Source organism: Hibiscus syriacus, unplaced genomic scaffold, assembly GCF_006381635.1.
Source record: "Hibiscus syriacus cultivar Baekdansim isolate YM2019G1 unplaced genomic scaffold, ASM638163v2 tig00000329_pilon, whole genome shotgun sequence".
Taxonomy (NCBI): Eukaryota; Viridiplantae; Streptophyta; class Magnoliopsida; order Malvales; family Malvaceae; genus Hibiscus; species Hibiscus syriacus.
In genome coordinates this window covers 2,003,238-2,020,796 of record NW_024061782.1, presented here as the reverse complement: position 1 = coordinate 2,020,796, position 17,559 = coordinate 2,003,238, and the positions used below count along the sequence as shown (strand labels likewise).

The following is a 17,559-nucleotide window of genomic DNA, read 5'->3' as shown; positions in this document are numbered from 1 at the left end:
TTCCCAGTTTTCGTAGGTCGGTGGGATAGTCAGTTATACACCTCCAGGGTTCTTATTCTATGGAGGTGCTTTATCATCATCAGCTTCTTATCAACCTAATGTACCTACTCAGGAGGAGGAGGACGACGACGACGATGATGATGATGGTGATGATGATGACAGCGAAGAGTCACAACCAGTGATACGAAGAAATCCCCCTCGAGACCGACAGCCACCGCCCTGCAGTACACATTCGCGTCGCAGGCATCGATAGATTTTGTTTTTTATTATATTTGTATTTAGTTTATTGGACTTTTTAATTGTAATTTTTTATTATTTCTCATTTAATACTTACTTTATTTTGTTAAATTTGTTGGACTTTTTTTAATGTATTTCAGTTAATTTTGTTTATTACCATTTAATATCAGTTATTGTAATTTGGTTATCATTTACCATTTAATACTTATTGTAAGTTTGTTGTATTTAAAATTATTTTGAAATACCAAATTGTTATTAGTTTGATAAAATTTAATGATTGTGTTCGATAACTTTCTTAAGTTTGTCACTTATTATATCTTTTATTATAATCACACATAACGCAAACGTCCAATCTCGTATTATTGTATCATTTTTTAATCTTCATCAGCGATTATCGAATGACATTAACTTGAAGTAAATGCAAATTAAAGTACAAGAATTATTATTTGATAAACAAATACATCATTTCCTCATCAATTGTTACTTGATGGCAACAGAAGTGGACATGTTTTTCTAGTGTGTTCTGGGTTTCTACAATGCCCACATCTTCTGTCTTGTCTAGTCTTTCTCGAATATCCATATCGCAATGAATTCGATTGGATTTTGGATGACCACGCTCCCTCAATAAACTCGGATTTGGTACAATCGGAAGCCAATCTTGAACCTCATCAGGGTCTTTTTCATTACCTATGAGGGAAACTCAAATTCGTATACCTTAAAAACTTCAGATAGTAGGTATACGGGATCAACAAAATGGTTATAGTCTTGACGTGTATTCGAGCAAGCTGCTATCACATGAGATCATGGATACTTCAGAGCTTGAAAAAACCGCAGTCGCACGTTCTGTCCCTTAGATTTACTCTTAACGACACAGCTTCAATCCCTTGAAGAGAACAACTCTGTGACACGAAACATTTCATGCCTTCTAGAGAAGCTTGTTACAGACATTCCATTTGATGCAGAAATTTTTTTTCTGATCTGCAACTAATCTAGGGTGATAGACATGACCGTCTTGCATCCAGGTTTGAGCTTGTCCCCCGAGCTTCGCAAAAAGCGCCCCTAAACAAAAATATGTAGTCTTTACCAAAGCACTGGTAAGTGACGTGCACCCTTTAAGGTTGAATTGATTGCCTCTGCCAAGTTAGTCGTCATGTGTCCATATCGATATCCACCATCATATGCGTTCGTCCACATTTCTTTATCGATGAGGCTGATGTAATCATATCATTCCTAATTCTTTGCCCGTAAATCTTGAAGCATTGATTCAAACGTTCGAGGAAGTAGTTCGTAACCTGATCAAAAAATGTATAACTTACTAACTTGCTTTCTTTGCAAAATTAAAACGATCGAAAGAAAACAAACTATATCAGTTTCACTTACCCATGCGCACAATTAATTGACGCTCGTCATTCTTCTTGTACCTTCCATGGTAGTTCGCAGCAATGTGTCGGAGACAATACCTATGTTGAACAAATGGTGGTTGCCACATTGGACCCAAAGACTCCATTGCTGCTTTGATCCCAACTTCGCGATCTGAAATGACACAAATGTTTTCCCTCGTGATAACATGTGCACGTAAATTTCGGAGGAAAAAAGCCCAAGAATCTGTATCTTCTCTTTCGACAAGAGCAAAAGCAAAAGCAACTGGAAGAATATTGCGATTGCCATCTTGGACAACTGCCAATAATAAAACATGCTTGTATTTTTCATACAAGAAAGTCTCGTCGATCTGGACCACAGGCTTGCAGTATTTGACAGTATTAACGCACTGTGGGTAACTCCAAAAATCCCGGTAGAATTGGCATCGATCGCGAAGAACTTGATCATTATGGTATGCATAGAAGGTTTCGAAGTCCACAATTGTCCCAAGATTCAATGTCCGCACCAGCCTAAACCAACCTGGAAGTTCGTTGTAAGATGCATCCCATTCGCCATGAAGTTTGACAATGACATTTTGTTTTGCCAACCAAGATTTTTTATAGGAGACAGTGTACTCATACTGCAATTGTATAGCTGAAATCAACACTGTAACAACTATATGAGAGCTTGTTTTTACCATGGGCATGATGGTTTGACATATCATTTCAGAGTCCAAGTTGGGATGATCTTGGTTGACCCCTCTAGCACAACATGTGTTAGGACCGTTGTATACTGTTAGTTCCCATATGTTGTTTTTCCTCTTCATTTTTTATACGTGAACCATCCAATTACATCCGTTTTCACGTTGGACACAGTAGCATACATATTTTTCGGTCATGGATCGGTTGACTCTGGACTTAACATAATTATGGATATTGTAATTTTTTTTATAGCATCACTGCTTCTTCTTTGCTTGAAAACTCCATGCCTAAAGATAACTCACCATTATTTATTGATGAGTAATATCCATAGTCACCGAGATGAGGCATATCCGCAAATTCTGACCCGTACATTGTACCATAATCAACTTCATACATGTGTGCATGAGGGTCAGTTTGTGCCACATTTCCTGGAACTTCATAATCATCGGAGTTGAATTGCGGTGATTCTGGGTAAATGAATAGTCCAGTCTCAGCACCATCCGCACCAGGCTCACGAAGCGGTTCTTCTGGTGGAGATGATGGTTCCTCCATGCGCTCCACATTTAGGTCGAAGAACCTACTACTTTCACGCCTTCCCCTTGAACTAGAAGGCATATCGACATTGAGATCGAAAAAGCTCGCAGTCGAATGCCTCCCCCTAGAGCTTGAAGCCATCTTGTCAAATGGAAACTACACATATGGTTGCGTCGATGGCATCTCCATATTAAGGTCAAACGGATTTGCAGATGAATGCCTTCCCCTTGAACTGGACACGATGTTGCCATACGGATTGTTCGTCGACCCACATCGGTACATATCGTAAGGAGTTGCGGATGAATGTCTCCCCATTATGGCATTAAAATCATTACACATTACTGTCGTCGGGCTGCCAACTTGATCAACTTGTTCAGCCAGCCCATATTGAGAGCTTAATGATTGACCCCGAACGACACGCACTTAAATAAAATTTGCATACATCTTAATATCGGCGTCTGAATAATTACTTTGAGCTTCAACCATCATTTCAACATCTTAATACAACTTAATGAATGACGACATTCTTCTACTACTTCCAACATGAATCTTCCTCGAAATCTTCGTTATCAGCTCCTTAAGAGTTATGTTTCTCTTCAATGATATTTTAACACGCTTCTTTGATACGAAAACAACGCCGGTTTTATCTTCTCGAATTTCACCATCATAATAAACAATAGCTGAAAGTCGCGCTATTATTTGAGAATTAAAGGTAAGGCGTGACCCTTGACCCGCGCTATACCCTACGTGGCGTAAGGCGCGCTCCAGGGGCCACCCTATACCCACGTGTAACATATAGTGCGGTTCAGAGGGCGCGCTTTATCCCACATGACGCCAAATCAGCATATAGCGCGGTGTAGGGGCGTGTTTTACTGCAAAGGATGTTAGATCGTGAAATATAGTCTGATCAGTATTAGATAGATAAATATATCGATCACCGGTGATTTTTTGAGAAAAATACTATTTTTTTACTAAATATACCAATAAATTTTTTTTAGAAAATAATTTTCTATTTTTTATTCTTTAAACTTTTATTTTCTTCGAATCTCGATATTTCGCAAAGTTAGCTTCAAAATCTAAAAGTGTAACGGATGACCCAACTTCTTTTTCTCCATTTATTTATTGCTCTTCGTTTTCCGCCCTTGACTAGGATACATAAAATCTTCTACGCCACCACCTGACTCACTGAGTACGCCAAAACTGATGCCAAGTAATAACGGGCCCCATTCTGTAACCGAAATGGTGTTGGACTCGGAGCTAATCGCCCGCCTCTGGGAGTTCCTAGACGAATCCGACCTGAACACCACCACCACCGCAATCGTGCGGCGGAGATTGGAGCAGGATTTCGGTATCGATTTGACGGAAAGAAAGAAGTTTATTAGAGAGCAAGTCGATTTATATCTTCAAAACCAGTTCGAAAATGCCGAAGAACAAGAAGAACAAGATTATCAGACGGACAAAATTAAATCAGAGGAAACCGACGGCTCTGATTCGGACGAAGCAGAGGAGGAAACTGAAAGAGTGAGGAACAAAAGGGCCTCTTCAATAAAACGGTCAGTTCTTTATTAATTAATTAGTTTATACACAATTTTAGGCTATAGTAGTTGAAGAAAATGCACGGTATTACTTTTCTTAGTTTATTTCTTTTTGAAAAGGTTTAGATGATGCTTTGTTAGAAGTTAAATGTGAGATTACGTTGCTTATGCTTATGAGTATGCTTTAGCTTTAGAGGTGTGCATTTTTTATAGCCTTTTAAAAATGCACGTTTAAGTAAAGTTTTGGATGAAGATATTTGACAGAACCTATTTGTATTAATCTGAACAGGTGTTTAATTTAAATCCGATTCACTGAGTCACCGCCGTGGAAGTTATCCCTACAAGGTTGATTAGTCATAGTTCTGGAAACTAAACGTAAATGAATATAATAATAATAATAATAATAATAATAATAATAATAATAATAAAAAAAAAATGATTTTCCTTTTTCATTTGTCTCAAAAAACGTGAAGGATTCATTAATCTGGGATTGTATTTTTACTTTATTATAGAAAATATTTCTTATAATTTTCACCTATGTTGATTTGGAAAATCTTGAACTTTCTTTTGGAGCTTTGAAAAACTTTAGTCATCTGCTTAACAGTGAAAACGTTTTTAATTTATATGATCTCAGTAGGCAATTTGATTTCCAAATTCATTTGTTCTTATTTGTCTTCTGAATAGTTGGATTTTATGGAAACATTTGTTTCTCTTCTCCCATTTGTCTAATAAGTTGTGTTGAGATTTTTGCTCGTTGTCTGTAAATGATCCTTTTCAATATGTGATGCTGCCAGTACATAAATTGTAAAGATTGTGTTCTGCTGGCTGCAATGCTTTAAAACAAGTGCAAGCTACCATATGTTCTCTCTTTGTGATTTAAATTTGGCCTCTGGAACACGAAAATGGGTCCTGTTCTCCCCCTTAGTTGTGTGTGCCTTTAAGCTCTGGTTATTTTATAAATTTTCAACCCATATGTTGCAGTATTTTTTTTCTCATCGACCTAATCTTTATAATTACTCTTGAAGATTCTTGACAATCGAAATGTTCTTCCCATTCTTTGATATTTTGGGGGCTGGGAGAAGGAAATGGGTTGATCTTGAACTTGCAATCAATAGACTCCATATTCTCATTTCTAACAAGATAGATTAGTTTTTGTTTGAAGATGCCTTCCAGGTTACTTTACAATGACTTCTTATCTAAGTTGCATCAAGCTTACACATTCTACAGACTTATCGCTGCACCTCTGAACCAATAATATGTTTTGTAATATTTGTTAACGACAATTGCTGCTGTACAACCAGAGCGGCAGGACCCGATGTGTCATTTGGTAAAGCTTAAAAACTGCTATTTCATGTGGATCAGTGAGTGTATTTTAAAGTGAGTTATGTGTTAATTGTTGATATTATATCAGCAACTTAGAGTCTCCCTCGAATCCACTAATTTTCTAGAATATATCTATACTAAGAGTTTCGTTTTACGTTGTCATGGAAGCTCTGAAGTTTAATAGTACACATAATCAGTGGTTGCAATTGCTATCAAACTTATAGTTGCTAGTTTGTGACTCCTGGATGTTTCATTTATAATAAAGGTCAAAAAGAGTCAATAGTGAAGGTAAGAAAAGAGAAGGTGGTTTTAACAAAGCAAGCAGACTTTCCCCACAACTTCAGGAACTTTTAGGAGTCCCCGAATTGGCAAGGACTGAGGTAACTTTGAAACATCTCGATAAATTTTCAGTTTTTCTTTGTTAGTTTCATAATTCAGGAAGCTATTTTGTTCTAAATTTTCTGTTTTATAATGGTGCTAGGTAGTCAAGCAAATATGGGTTTATATTAGAGAGAAAAATTTGCAAGACCCAATTAACAAGAAAAATATAATTTGTGATGAGCCATTGCATGCAATTTTTGGTGTTGATTCCATTGACATGTTTCAAATGAACAAAGCCTTGTCAAAGCACATCTTGCCCTTGGATCCAGATGATGGTAATAAATATGTCCCTTCAACCATTTTGCTTTTGTTAAAATATTTTAGATAATTTTATTCCGTATGTTTGATTTTTGGCTCAAATTTCTCTACTTTTCCGAAACGTGCAAGTAGAAACTGCCGATTCTACATAATTGCTTAGTAACTGGTCAATGTGTTGGAAATGAGAAAAGCACTTCTTTATCGTAAATTCTTAATGTCGCTTTTTCTCAGGAAATCGGGGCATTATTTATTAGATCAAGGAAGAATACTTTTTTTCCTTCAGCAGTATGCTCCAAATGTCTTCTAAGTTCAACCAATGTATTGTCTAATATGATATGCTGCCTTTGTTTCAGTCAAGTCATTGGAGAAGGAAAAACCACGGAAGCATGAAAGAGAAGGTATGGATAGTACATTAGTAAATTAAGGTCTTCTCATGAACTTGTTTTGCATTGATAATTTTGATATGAGGAGTTAGTAAATGACTAAATTAGGCTCACAACTTGTCTTATGGCTGTACAATTAAACTAAGGAAGAATACTTTTGTATCTTTAGCACTATGCTGCAAAGGTCTTGTAAGGTGAACTTATCTATTATTAAATATGATGTGTAAATTTAATGTCATGGTCGGAGGAGAAGAGGAAGAACGAAGGAACGAGGAGGATTTGGGAATAGAGGAACGAGGGTTAGGGATTGAGGAGAGTAATTTGGGAATTGAAATCAGAAAAGGGTCTGAAGCACGAGGGAGTCATGTGTCTCACCTATCTGATGGGTTGGAGCAGACTAAGGAGTACCAGACGAGATGGAGTGGCCCTATCAAGATGGCCCAATACCTGCAGCACCAAAAGAAGGATAAGAAGCAGTTGGTTAAGCATTCTGTTAGTACAGAATGCCAGCTGGAATTGTTAGATTTCCCGTACTAGCTAGTAACTAAATAAATACCTGCTGTGTAATCAACATTTCCCTTATGAAATGAATGATGAACTTTCCTTTTCTCTAAATTCTCTCTTCTTCTATCATCTCTATTCTCGTAATCTTCTCTATTTCTCTTCAATCCATAACAATTGGTATCTAAGCCTCAATTCCTGGCAATTTTTCAGTGGGTGTGACAAAGACAAACCAGAATATGGCTGAAACTGATTTTTCTGTACTTCAAAAACAAATTGAAGACTTGGCTGCGTTGGTGAAGCAAGGCCAAGATGATTCTAATCCACCTAAATGGTGGAAAAAGCAGGAAAGCCGATTGAATACGTTGGAATCTAAACTGGAAACAAATCAGAGATATGTGGAGCAGATCTTACAGATTTTGAAGGATAAAAAGTGTGAGCAAAAGCAAATGAATGGGGACTGCTTTACTCAACTACAAGAACAAATCAGTTCAGAGAATAAACAGGTAAATATTCCTATCCTTCCTAAGACTGATGGGAAGAAACCTATGTTAGTGACAGGGATGAATGAATCTTGATTTTCATATAAGATCAGTGAATCTGAAATCCTAAAATCTAAACCAACACATGGTGACTCCACTAATGAGTTCACAGCCAAGGATATTAGGATACTTCACAATAGAGGGCATAAACTGTTTGAAAAAATGTCTAAGCTAACGTTTCAGCATTGGATAGATCATGGCAGTAATGACAAAATGTTAAGACAAGTTTTCACAGGTGGTGTTGATAAATTCATCAAATGTGAGTTCAATGTCGAGGGGATAAACCTCTACATGAACAGAACAAAAAAATGGATTAGGTTGGAATTTGCACAGCAACTTCAAAATCAAATGGAGATTCCAGATGCACTAAGAAAGAGAATCGCCCCTTATTATGATACGGGATGGAGGATGGACCACTATAAAACTCAAATTCTACAGTGCCAAAAATCTGCTATAGAACATTCCTTTAAGGCAGTGTTGACAAGTCTTTCCAAACCAGGTGGTGGCGAGTTTGGAAGGTTCTACAGCTTGCCTGCCCTGAATGATCCAAGGATTGATAAACTGCCATACTCTATTAGAATCTTGCTTGAATCTGCGGTTCGTAACTGCGAAAACTTCCACGATTTCACTGGAGTGCTTGCTGAGGTTGACCTTGCTTGTATGCGTAATGCAATGCACAAACTTGACAGTGATACAATTAATCTTATGGTTACTGTAGATATTGTCATTGACCATTCAGTTCAAGTTGATGTAACCAGATCAAAAATGCAGTGCAAGCAAACATGGAACTTGAGTTTCAGAATAACAAGGAAAGATTTTTTTTCCTTAAGTTGGGATCTACTGGCTTTCATAAAATGCTTGTTGTTCCTCCTGGTTCTAGTATTGTGCATCAAGTTAATCTTGAATATATCGGGCGGGTTGTTTTCAACACCAACGGAATGTTGTACCCCGATAATGTGGTTGGAACTGATTCCCATACAACTTTGATAGATGGTCTTGGAGTAGCTGGTTGGGGAGTTGGTGGTATTAAAGCTGAGGCAGCCATGCTTGGTCAGCCTATGAGCATGGTTTTACTTGGTGTTGTTGGATTAAAGTTATTTGGAAATTAAGAATGGTGTGACATCTACTAACTTGATTATAACCGTGACACAAATACTGAGGAAGCATGGTGTTGTTGGCAAATTCGTTGAGTTTTATGGGGACAAGTTAGAGTATTTAAATGTTACTGATTTTCAGCTTTTAAAGGAAGCTGTTGATCTTGACATCCGTGTCCAAATTGATAAAGACAGTGGGATAATAACAATTATTGATTCAGGCTTGGGTATGACAAAACAAGAACTTGTTGATTGTCTTGGAACAATTAAACAGGGTGGAACTGCTAAATTCTTGAAGGTTGTGAAGGAAAGCAAAGATGCTGGTACAAACAACAATTTGATCAGTCAGTTTGGAGTTGATTTCTATTCAGCATATTTGGTTTCTGACAAGGTAGTTGTTTCAACAAAGAGTCCGAAATCATACGTACGGGAAGGAGAAGTAAATGAAATCTCCTATTCTATTTGGGAGGAGACAACTCCAGAATGGCCTCAAAAGCTTGTGAAGAATTATTCACAAAGTGTTTCTTTCCAAATTTATACATGGCAGGAAAAGGGAATCAATAAAGAGGTCAAAGTTGATGGGGACCCAGTTGAAGCTAAAAAGTCTGGTCAAGATGAAAACATTGAGAAAAAGAAGAAAACAAAGAAGGGTGTGGAGAACTACGGGGATTGGGAGCTTACAAATGAAACTCAACCTATTGGGAATATGCTTACTCATCTATTGGACTATGTGGGTGTATTACGTCGGAATATTATGGATTTAAGGATATACTCTAGGGTGGAAGAATATTTTAGTGGCTATGAAGGATCAACTCTCCTTAGTTGGTATAGAGAAATTATTGACAGAAAAATTATTCTTGTCAATGTGGTTAATGCTAAAACTTATGAGGTTACTGTTGCAGATTATAACAGTCGTTTTTTATTTGGGTACACATCAGTTCGATCAGATTTGGTTGTTGGAGAACTTAGAATGTTTGAACCAATTGGAAATTTTTTCCTTAAACTTCAACTGGTGGAGATAATTGCTCTTATCGGAAGGGAAATAGAAGGTGCTGAACTAACTGTTGTGGCAGTGATTCTAACAGTTGAAACCCAACAATGGGTTTGGGGCAAATATAAGAAGTATGTGGGGTCTAAGTTTGGGTCTATTAAGCTGCCAATCCAAGGACCATGCCTAGCTATTGGGTTTCTACCCCTCCATTTTGATGATATTCGAGTTGGGCAACTTGTTACCTTGAAACGAAGAAATGAGAGGCTAAAAGATATACGGAAGAGCATAGTTTCACAAAACAATGATGCGGTGTTGTATGAAGTGAGTGTGAATCCAGATAAACCACCTACTCTGCTATGGTGTTTAGAATTAACAGTGTATAAGGTCCCAGATATGTTGCAAAACAGAATTAAACAACATGCTGATAGAAATCGAAGTGAAAGACAGTTTCAATTCGAAGAAGAAGTATACCTAAATTTGCAGCTCTACAGGCAGACATCCATTGCCCTGCGAAGGAAATTGAAGTTAGCAGTGAAATTTTATGGACCTTATGGAATTCTGGAAAAAATAGGAACAATAGCCTATCGGTTGGACTTACCAGATTCCTCTCGCTTGCATCCAGTATTCCATGTGAGCCTCTTGAAGAAGTTCATAGGCGATTCATCCACTGCTGTCACCAAGCCTCCAACAGTTGATGAAAAAGGGCTGTTACAAATCAAACCCTTAAAGATTATGGACAGAAGGATTGTAAACAGAAATGGCAAAACTGTGACTCAACTTTTGGGTCGCTGGGAGAATCTCGATGAAGAGTATGACACTGGGGAGGATTATTCGACTCTAAAGGGACAGTTTACTGCGTTTGATCCTTGGGGACAAGGCTCGTCTCGAGGGGTGGGTATTGTCATGGTCGGAGGAGAAGAGGAAGAACGAAGGAACGAGGAGGATTTGGGAATAGAGGAACGAGGGTTAGGGACTGAGGAGAGTAATTTGGGAATTGAAATCAGAAAAGGGTCTGAAGCACGAGGGAGTCATGTGTCTCACCTATCTGATGGGTTGGAGCAGACTAAGGAGTACCAGACGAGATGGAGTGGCCCTATCAAGATGGCCCAATACCTGCAGCACCAAAAGAAGGATAAGAAGCAGTTGGTTAAGCATTCTGTTAGTACAGAATGCCAGCTGGAATTGTTAGATTTCCCGTACTAGCTAGTAACTAAATAAATACCTGCTGTGTAATCAACATTTCCCTTATGAAATGAATGATGAACTTTCCTTTTCTCTAAATTCTCTCTTCTTCTATCATCTCTATTCTCGTAATCTTCTCTATTTCTCTTCAATCCATAACATTTAACTATATTGCTTCCATGTTATAATTGTTCCAGTCAAATCAATGGAGAAGGAAAAACCAAGAAAGCACGAGAGAGACGAAGGTATGGATAGTATATTACTAAATTAATGTCTTCTGTGTAGAACTTGTTTTGCTTCGATAGAGGAGTTAGGACGTTTAGTGCTCACATCTTTTCTACCATTGTCCATTAGCACTACCTTCAATTCAGATTTTGCTTCCCACACATGATTCTAAAAAGGTCTTTTTACTTTTGTTTCTTGAAAGAACACACTATTAGAGTTCTTTTGCTAGATGTATGTTTTGCCGCCGCCAATTCTCTATATGATTTTGGTTTTATTTCTTCATATGTTTTGTCCTAAACATATTTTGAATCAGGTTTGCACCGGTTATCATCCCTTATTTTGTTCAATCCTTAACCCTGCAATGCGATGGTACCAGTTACCTCCTTTCTTCTGCATGCACATGTCTCAGCATTTGTGTGGTTGATTCCGTTTCAGATCCAGATGAAGCAAAAGCGAAGGAAAAGCGACAGAAGGGATTTCTTGCTCCTCTTCAACTTTCAGATGCTCTGGTAAAATTTCTTGGTACCGGAGAAAATGAGCTTACGCGGGCTTCCGTAATAAAGAGAATGTGGGATTACATAAAAGAAAATAATCTCCAGGTATCTGATGATCCACCTTGCAGACTAATAGCAATATTTATGTACCACAGTCGTGAATAGCCTACTTATTAGTTTAGTCATCATTCATAAACTGCATTATAGTTGTATACCATTCTTTATTCAACATTGTTATATCTTTCTATCGATCAGCCGAATCCGCAAATCTTTTAGCTGGATATGGATATATAATATTTCACTGGTTTTCATTTTGAAGGATCCATCTGACAAGAGGAAAGTAATATGCGACGAGAAGCTGAAAGAGCTCTTCGATGTCGAAACCTTCCATGGGTTCACTGTTACAAAACTCTTGGCTGCTCATTTTCTCAAGGGCTGATCTGCTTGAATTGCAGGTATTGTTCTCGTTAAGAAACAAGGAATCCATTCATTGTTTTGCTTAGGAGAGGGGATATGTCAATTGAGGCACTGTATTTTATTAATTTAAGGTACAGGGTCCATGTTTAGTTGACGAACATACAATCAACCGATCAAGTAGGCTACAACCGAAGTTCTATAAGTTTATTTCAAAGTTCAAGGACAACCTTGAAAACTAAGAAAAAACGACCATTTTCTTATATAGGGTATCCATTTCACTTCAAACATCAAATTCATGCTAAAAACTCAAATAAACATAACCAGATAATTAAATTACATCTATAGAAGCACCATAAATTTCTAGCTTGATTGGATTTTGAAAACACGTTGAATTATAAAACCATCTTTCGGAACTGATTAGTAAAACACAGTTTATGTTTTATTATTGATTTAAAAATATTAAATTTCCAGTTTATTTATAACTGTTGGAATCTCATATTCTTTTTGATTAAAGCAACAACTTATTTAAGTGTTAATGGTTAAAGATCAACAACTTTGGAGGAGTAAAGGAGAAATTTAAAACATTTTCTCATGTTTTTAGATACGAGGGATCAACCTTTTCCATTTCAATAAACTCTCAAAATTACATAAAGTAATTTGAACATGCCATTTTGAGTTGGTAATCGTATGCCTAATCAATCCTATATTTGATTAACTAATACGGACAGAATTGAGTCATGACAAACATGCCAAAACACCTCGTAATCATACTTGATACCTTCAAATTAGCATTTGAACATGTCATAGTGAAGAGCAATCACAATGTATGAAAGAATACATGTAGACTGAGCATTGCTATAAAAGAAAATGTTTGCTCATAATAACTAATTTTCTTTTACATGTAACAATTAGCTACGAGTCTATGCTTTTTTTTTCTCAACTTTCAAATTACTATAACCATATTAACTGAACCTTGGACGTAATTTTCATTTGGTGTTAACCATCCCATCAATTTGAAGGTAAAATAGAGCATAATAGGGACAATCAATTCCCTTAGCATCCCGAAATCACGCGACTCCACTTTGTAAATTATCAACAACGGGATTTTTAATACAAGTCGACAACTTGTGATTGTTTTTTTTTTTGGAAAAAGGTAAAATGAAGCCAAATCAAAATGGAAGTGGAACTATCAATCCAACTGGTTAACGAAGGCAACCCAGCTCCAAACGACGCCGCGTGGCTCTTCTTGCCGGCATTATCATTTCCCCTTCACAAATTAAAAGTCGTCTTCTCCTTCCTTCACTGTTGCGGAACCACTCTATTGAGCTGATCAACTAAGAAACACCGTCTTATCCCACTCTTCAACTCAGTAACTCGCTTAACAAAACCGCGTCCCTGTTAAAGCTCTGTTCGGTGATGTGGCGGTGAGTTCTTTTTTTCCTTTCAAAGCGGTAGATTCGGAATCTGAAAACATAAATTAATGAATCGGGCAGACTTAACAGTCGGACTGGCTATGGATATGCCGATCATCCACGACAGTGACCTTTACGATTTCGTAAGAGATACAGGGTCGGGTAATTTTGGAGTAGCCCGTCTTATGAGAGATAAGGTTACCAAGGAGCACGTTGCTGTCAAGTATATCGAGAGGCGAGAAGGTTAGTTTATGTAAATTCATACACAACGGTGACCTTTCTTTGTACTTGTTTTAGTCTATTGATGGAAACATATTATTTATAGAGAGATAAAGTTTCCTGTTTTCGTATTATCGTTTTTATTCTGTGCGAATTTTTTTTTAATTTTAGAAATGTTTCATTAACTATCCTGCTTTTTGAAATCTCAACTCGTTAACTATCCTTTTAATTTCCAATATTCTGATTAAAATTTGTGCTTCTTTGTTTCTGTACGGATAGATGAACATGTTCGAAGAGAAATTAATAATCATCGGTCATTGAGGCATCCCAATATTGTTATATTTAAAGAGGTATGGTTCATACTTCATATTTTTCCAGTTTCACTTTGTCTCTGTATAAAAATTAAGGCAATGTTTTGATTAACCAGCTGCGGAGATTGTTACTTTAGGTTATCTTAGAACCTACTCATCTTGCCATTGCAATGGAATATGCATCCGGAGGAGAGCTTTTTGAGCGAATTTGTGCCGCTGGTCGGTTCAGTGAGGATGAAGTTCATTTTCCTCCTTTTTTTTTTACACTCACTTAAGTACCCATTTATTTATTTGCTGGCATTGATGTTATTATTTTTTCATTATCTGGTGCAGGCTCGTTCTTCTTTCAACAACTTAATCTGGTGTTAGTTATTGCCATGCAATGGTTGTTACCATGTGTCCATTTATTTGTCAACTTGTCTTATGTGTAATCTGATAAAATTATTTTGCTCATAAATTTGATTTGATGAAGCAAGTATGCCACCGTGATTTGAAGCTGGAAAATACTTTGTTGGATGGAAGTCCTGCTCCTCGGCTTAAGATATGCGATTTTAGGTACTCCAAGGTATAAATTGCCGGAACCCGTGTTGGAATTTACTCTCATTCTATGTGTCGAGGGTTCTACTTTCTACATGTGGAACTTTTGAAATTATATTCTTTGGTATGGATGTACTTATTTTGTTGCTTAAGAAATCTTGTTTTCGTTTGCCCTTGCCTTATAATAGTTATCATTAATTTTGGTATATTTGGGTGAAATTGCATGCGGCTTTATAGTTTTTTGGTCAAAAAATTGTACTTTGTTGTTTTCCAATAATCTTAATATCTAAGCTCATTATTGTGTTTATTGTTTGATTGTCTCAGTCTACAGTTCTCCATTCGCAACCGAAATCTACTGTTGGAACTCCTGCATACATTGCTTCTGAGGTACTCTTAAAGCCAGAGTCTCAATATGATGGCAAGGTATATTTACAAGAAAGTTCAAATTAGTTTAGAATGTCAGTTTCCTATTCATTTGATGTAATTCCCGGTTAAGATTTGAGAGGTTGATCTATGGGTTGGTTCCTGCTGTTTTTGTGTTTCAGTGAACTGAATCAATTGATAGTTTATTTAATCTTCAGTTTCCTATTCATAGCCTTTGAGATAACATTGCATAATATGCTAGCTTGAAATGTCCTCTGCCCTGGCAGTCCATTAACTAGGAAGTAAAATCATTAGTCTGCTTATGCGAACACCAAGGATATGATCAGCTGCAACTGGAGAGTGAAGTGTTGACTATGAACAGGCGTTATGGCTGCACTTTTCTTGGTTATTTAATATGGGCCATGTAAATACAAGGTTAATATTTGCAAATTTCATGAACAATAACTATTGAGAATCAAATTTTCAGATTGAAGCAACAATTAATACAACTCAAGAATTAATTCTGGTTGATCGAACACAATGATTTTATTTCGCTAAGAGTCTGCAGGTTCAAAATAAATTTGTCGGAGCCTCTACTCATGGTAGTAGTAGTACAAAAACATGCCCGATGAGGGGCCCCAAACGACCGACGAAGGCCTTCCTAGTGAGCCTCTGGCCAGTTAGCCTACCCTACGCAACCTTGAACCATGCTATGGCCACGGACGACCGCAACACTACGACTGACGGTGAAGGAAGTCTCAGTTTCCCCTTTTATGGCTTGAACGTGTCCCACAAGAAACAAAGACAGCATGGTAAAGGGTCAAGTTCCAACGTTCATCGATGGCTCACCTTTGTGAGAATCGACGATGAGTGACGGGGAGCAAGATACAACGGTGATGACAAGGGTTAAGCACAAAGAAGAAGAAAGAATGAGGCACTGGAAAAAGGCACCATACATCATTAAATAATAGGGTTTTGATATTAAATAAAATTGGGTTATTTACAGCTTAAGCCACCAAACTTCCTAGGGTTTTAGAAAAATTGTTCTGAGCTTTCCAAATTTACAATTTGGTCACCATTTTGAAATTAGTAATTTAGGTTTAAATTTCCCAATTTCTAGGGGTTTAGATTTGGGGGGAAATTAGGGTGTTACAATTCTACCCTCTTTAACAAAAATTTCGTCTTCGAAATTTACCAATATAAAAATAGAATGACTTAAGAAAATACATTTAATATCGTCTAACTTATCTTGGTCCTCATACCTTCGAGTAACATATACCAACCCAGAATGTCTCATTGCAGACCTATCAAAACCCCTACTCTGAGTTGATGTAACTATACTAGCTGAACCAGAACCAGAGCTAGTCAGTCTACTTTGATCCCTAAGTTGGGTCGATGCCTGAACTGAAGCCTAAGACTGACTAGGACCATAGGAACCTTAACCCAGAAGAGGAAAATTAATGAAACGATGCTCCCTAGACCCACATCGAAAACACCCTCCAGTCTTCCTCTAACACTCTCCAGGATGCCTCTTGTTACAATAAAAGCACAATGATATCTCATAACCACCAGTAGAACCACCAACACTAACAATCAGAACAACATATGTCACTGGTCTCGCTCTAGAATAACCCTGATAACCACCCATTTCATCCTTCGATCTTTTTTTCGAATTGATTCACATAACTCATCTGTGTAGGTGGTCCAAATTGCCTCCGATTCCTGTCATCGTTCTGGGCTTTAGGACCTACCGATAACAACTAATGATTCTCAGCAGTTCTAGCCTGAGCAAATAAATCATTAAATATTGTGTCATGGTGTAAGGCAACAGCTGAATGAATCGAGGGGAGAAGACATTTTAGGAACCATTCACACTTTTCTTTCTTGCTCGAAATCAACACCCAATTTCTAGGGTTTTAGATTTGGGCAAAAAAATTGGGATGTTACAATCTCCTACTAAAAGATTACCTGGACCAACATAATTAGTTGGGGTAGAGATATTGTTGACATTTGGTGTCACATGGTGTGTGGCATCTGAATCCGCGACCCAGTGCTCATGAGTAGAGGACACATCATGAGCTTGTGGTTGATTGTTACTACGAGCATTGTTAGAACACTAGGTGCAACTAGTGATTTCAACAGCAGTGTAGTGAACATCATGAGCGACCAATGTTGGCAGTAACACCAAAGAACTCTTTATCAAACCAATATCAACATCGGTTAACTAAGTGACCATTCTTACCACAAATCTGGAACTACATATGAATTCGACCACGTCCTCTACCTCCTACTCTGACATCAGTTGACTGGCGATAACCTTTGTGATCATGCTTGGTACATGAAACATAGGAATTGTTCACCTTAGTGTGAACCAAATTCGCACTCGTAGGTAGGCTCTCCTCATGGCTGTCAAACCCAACCAATTACGTCTCAGCATCAAAGAGCATATTACAAACCGCATCGATCGTGAGAGACTACCTTATGGTAGTTATGACAGTCATGAATGGCTGATACTTCATAGGCAATCCTTTCAGAATGCTTGCAATGTGCTTGACATGAG

At 37.5% G+C, this 17,559-nt stretch overlaps 1 protein-coding gene and 1 pseudogene across 3 annotated transcripts; both read left to right on the top strand.

Annotated features, from left to right (window-relative positions):
* Window positions 1-3,941: 3,941 nt before the first annotated feature.
* Window positions 3,942-12,336, top strand: LOC120172421 (upstream activation factor subunit UAF30-like). Of its 3 annotated transcripts, XM_039179905.1 has the most exons (7): window positions 3,943-4,384; window positions 5,955-6,069; window positions 6,171-6,345; window positions 6,682-6,726; window positions 11,219-11,266; window positions 11,682-11,845; window positions 12,060-12,328. In XM_039179905.1, exons 1-7 carry the CDS (start codon window positions 4,035-4,037, stop codon window positions 12,177-12,179), a joined length of 1,017 nt encoding a protein of 338 aa, XP_039035836.1. In that variant the 5' UTR covers window positions 3,943-4,034; the 3' UTR covers window positions 12,180-12,328. The 3 variants fall into 3 exon arrangements, with proteins under 3 accessions (XP_039035946.1, XP_039035836.1, XP_039035893.1); XM_039179962.1 differs by lacking the exon at window positions 6,682-6,726 and having other exon boundaries at window positions 3,944-4,384; window positions 12,060-12,323; XM_039180015.1 differs by lacking the exons at window positions 6,682-6,726; window positions 11,219-11,266 and having other exon boundaries at window positions 3,942-4,384; window positions 12,060-12,336.
* A 990-nt stretch (window positions 12,337-13,326) lies between these two features.
* LOC120166298 lies at window positions 13,327-15,165 on the top strand (annotated as a pseudogene).
* The last annotated feature ends 2,394 nt before the right edge of the window (window positions 15,166-17,559 follow it).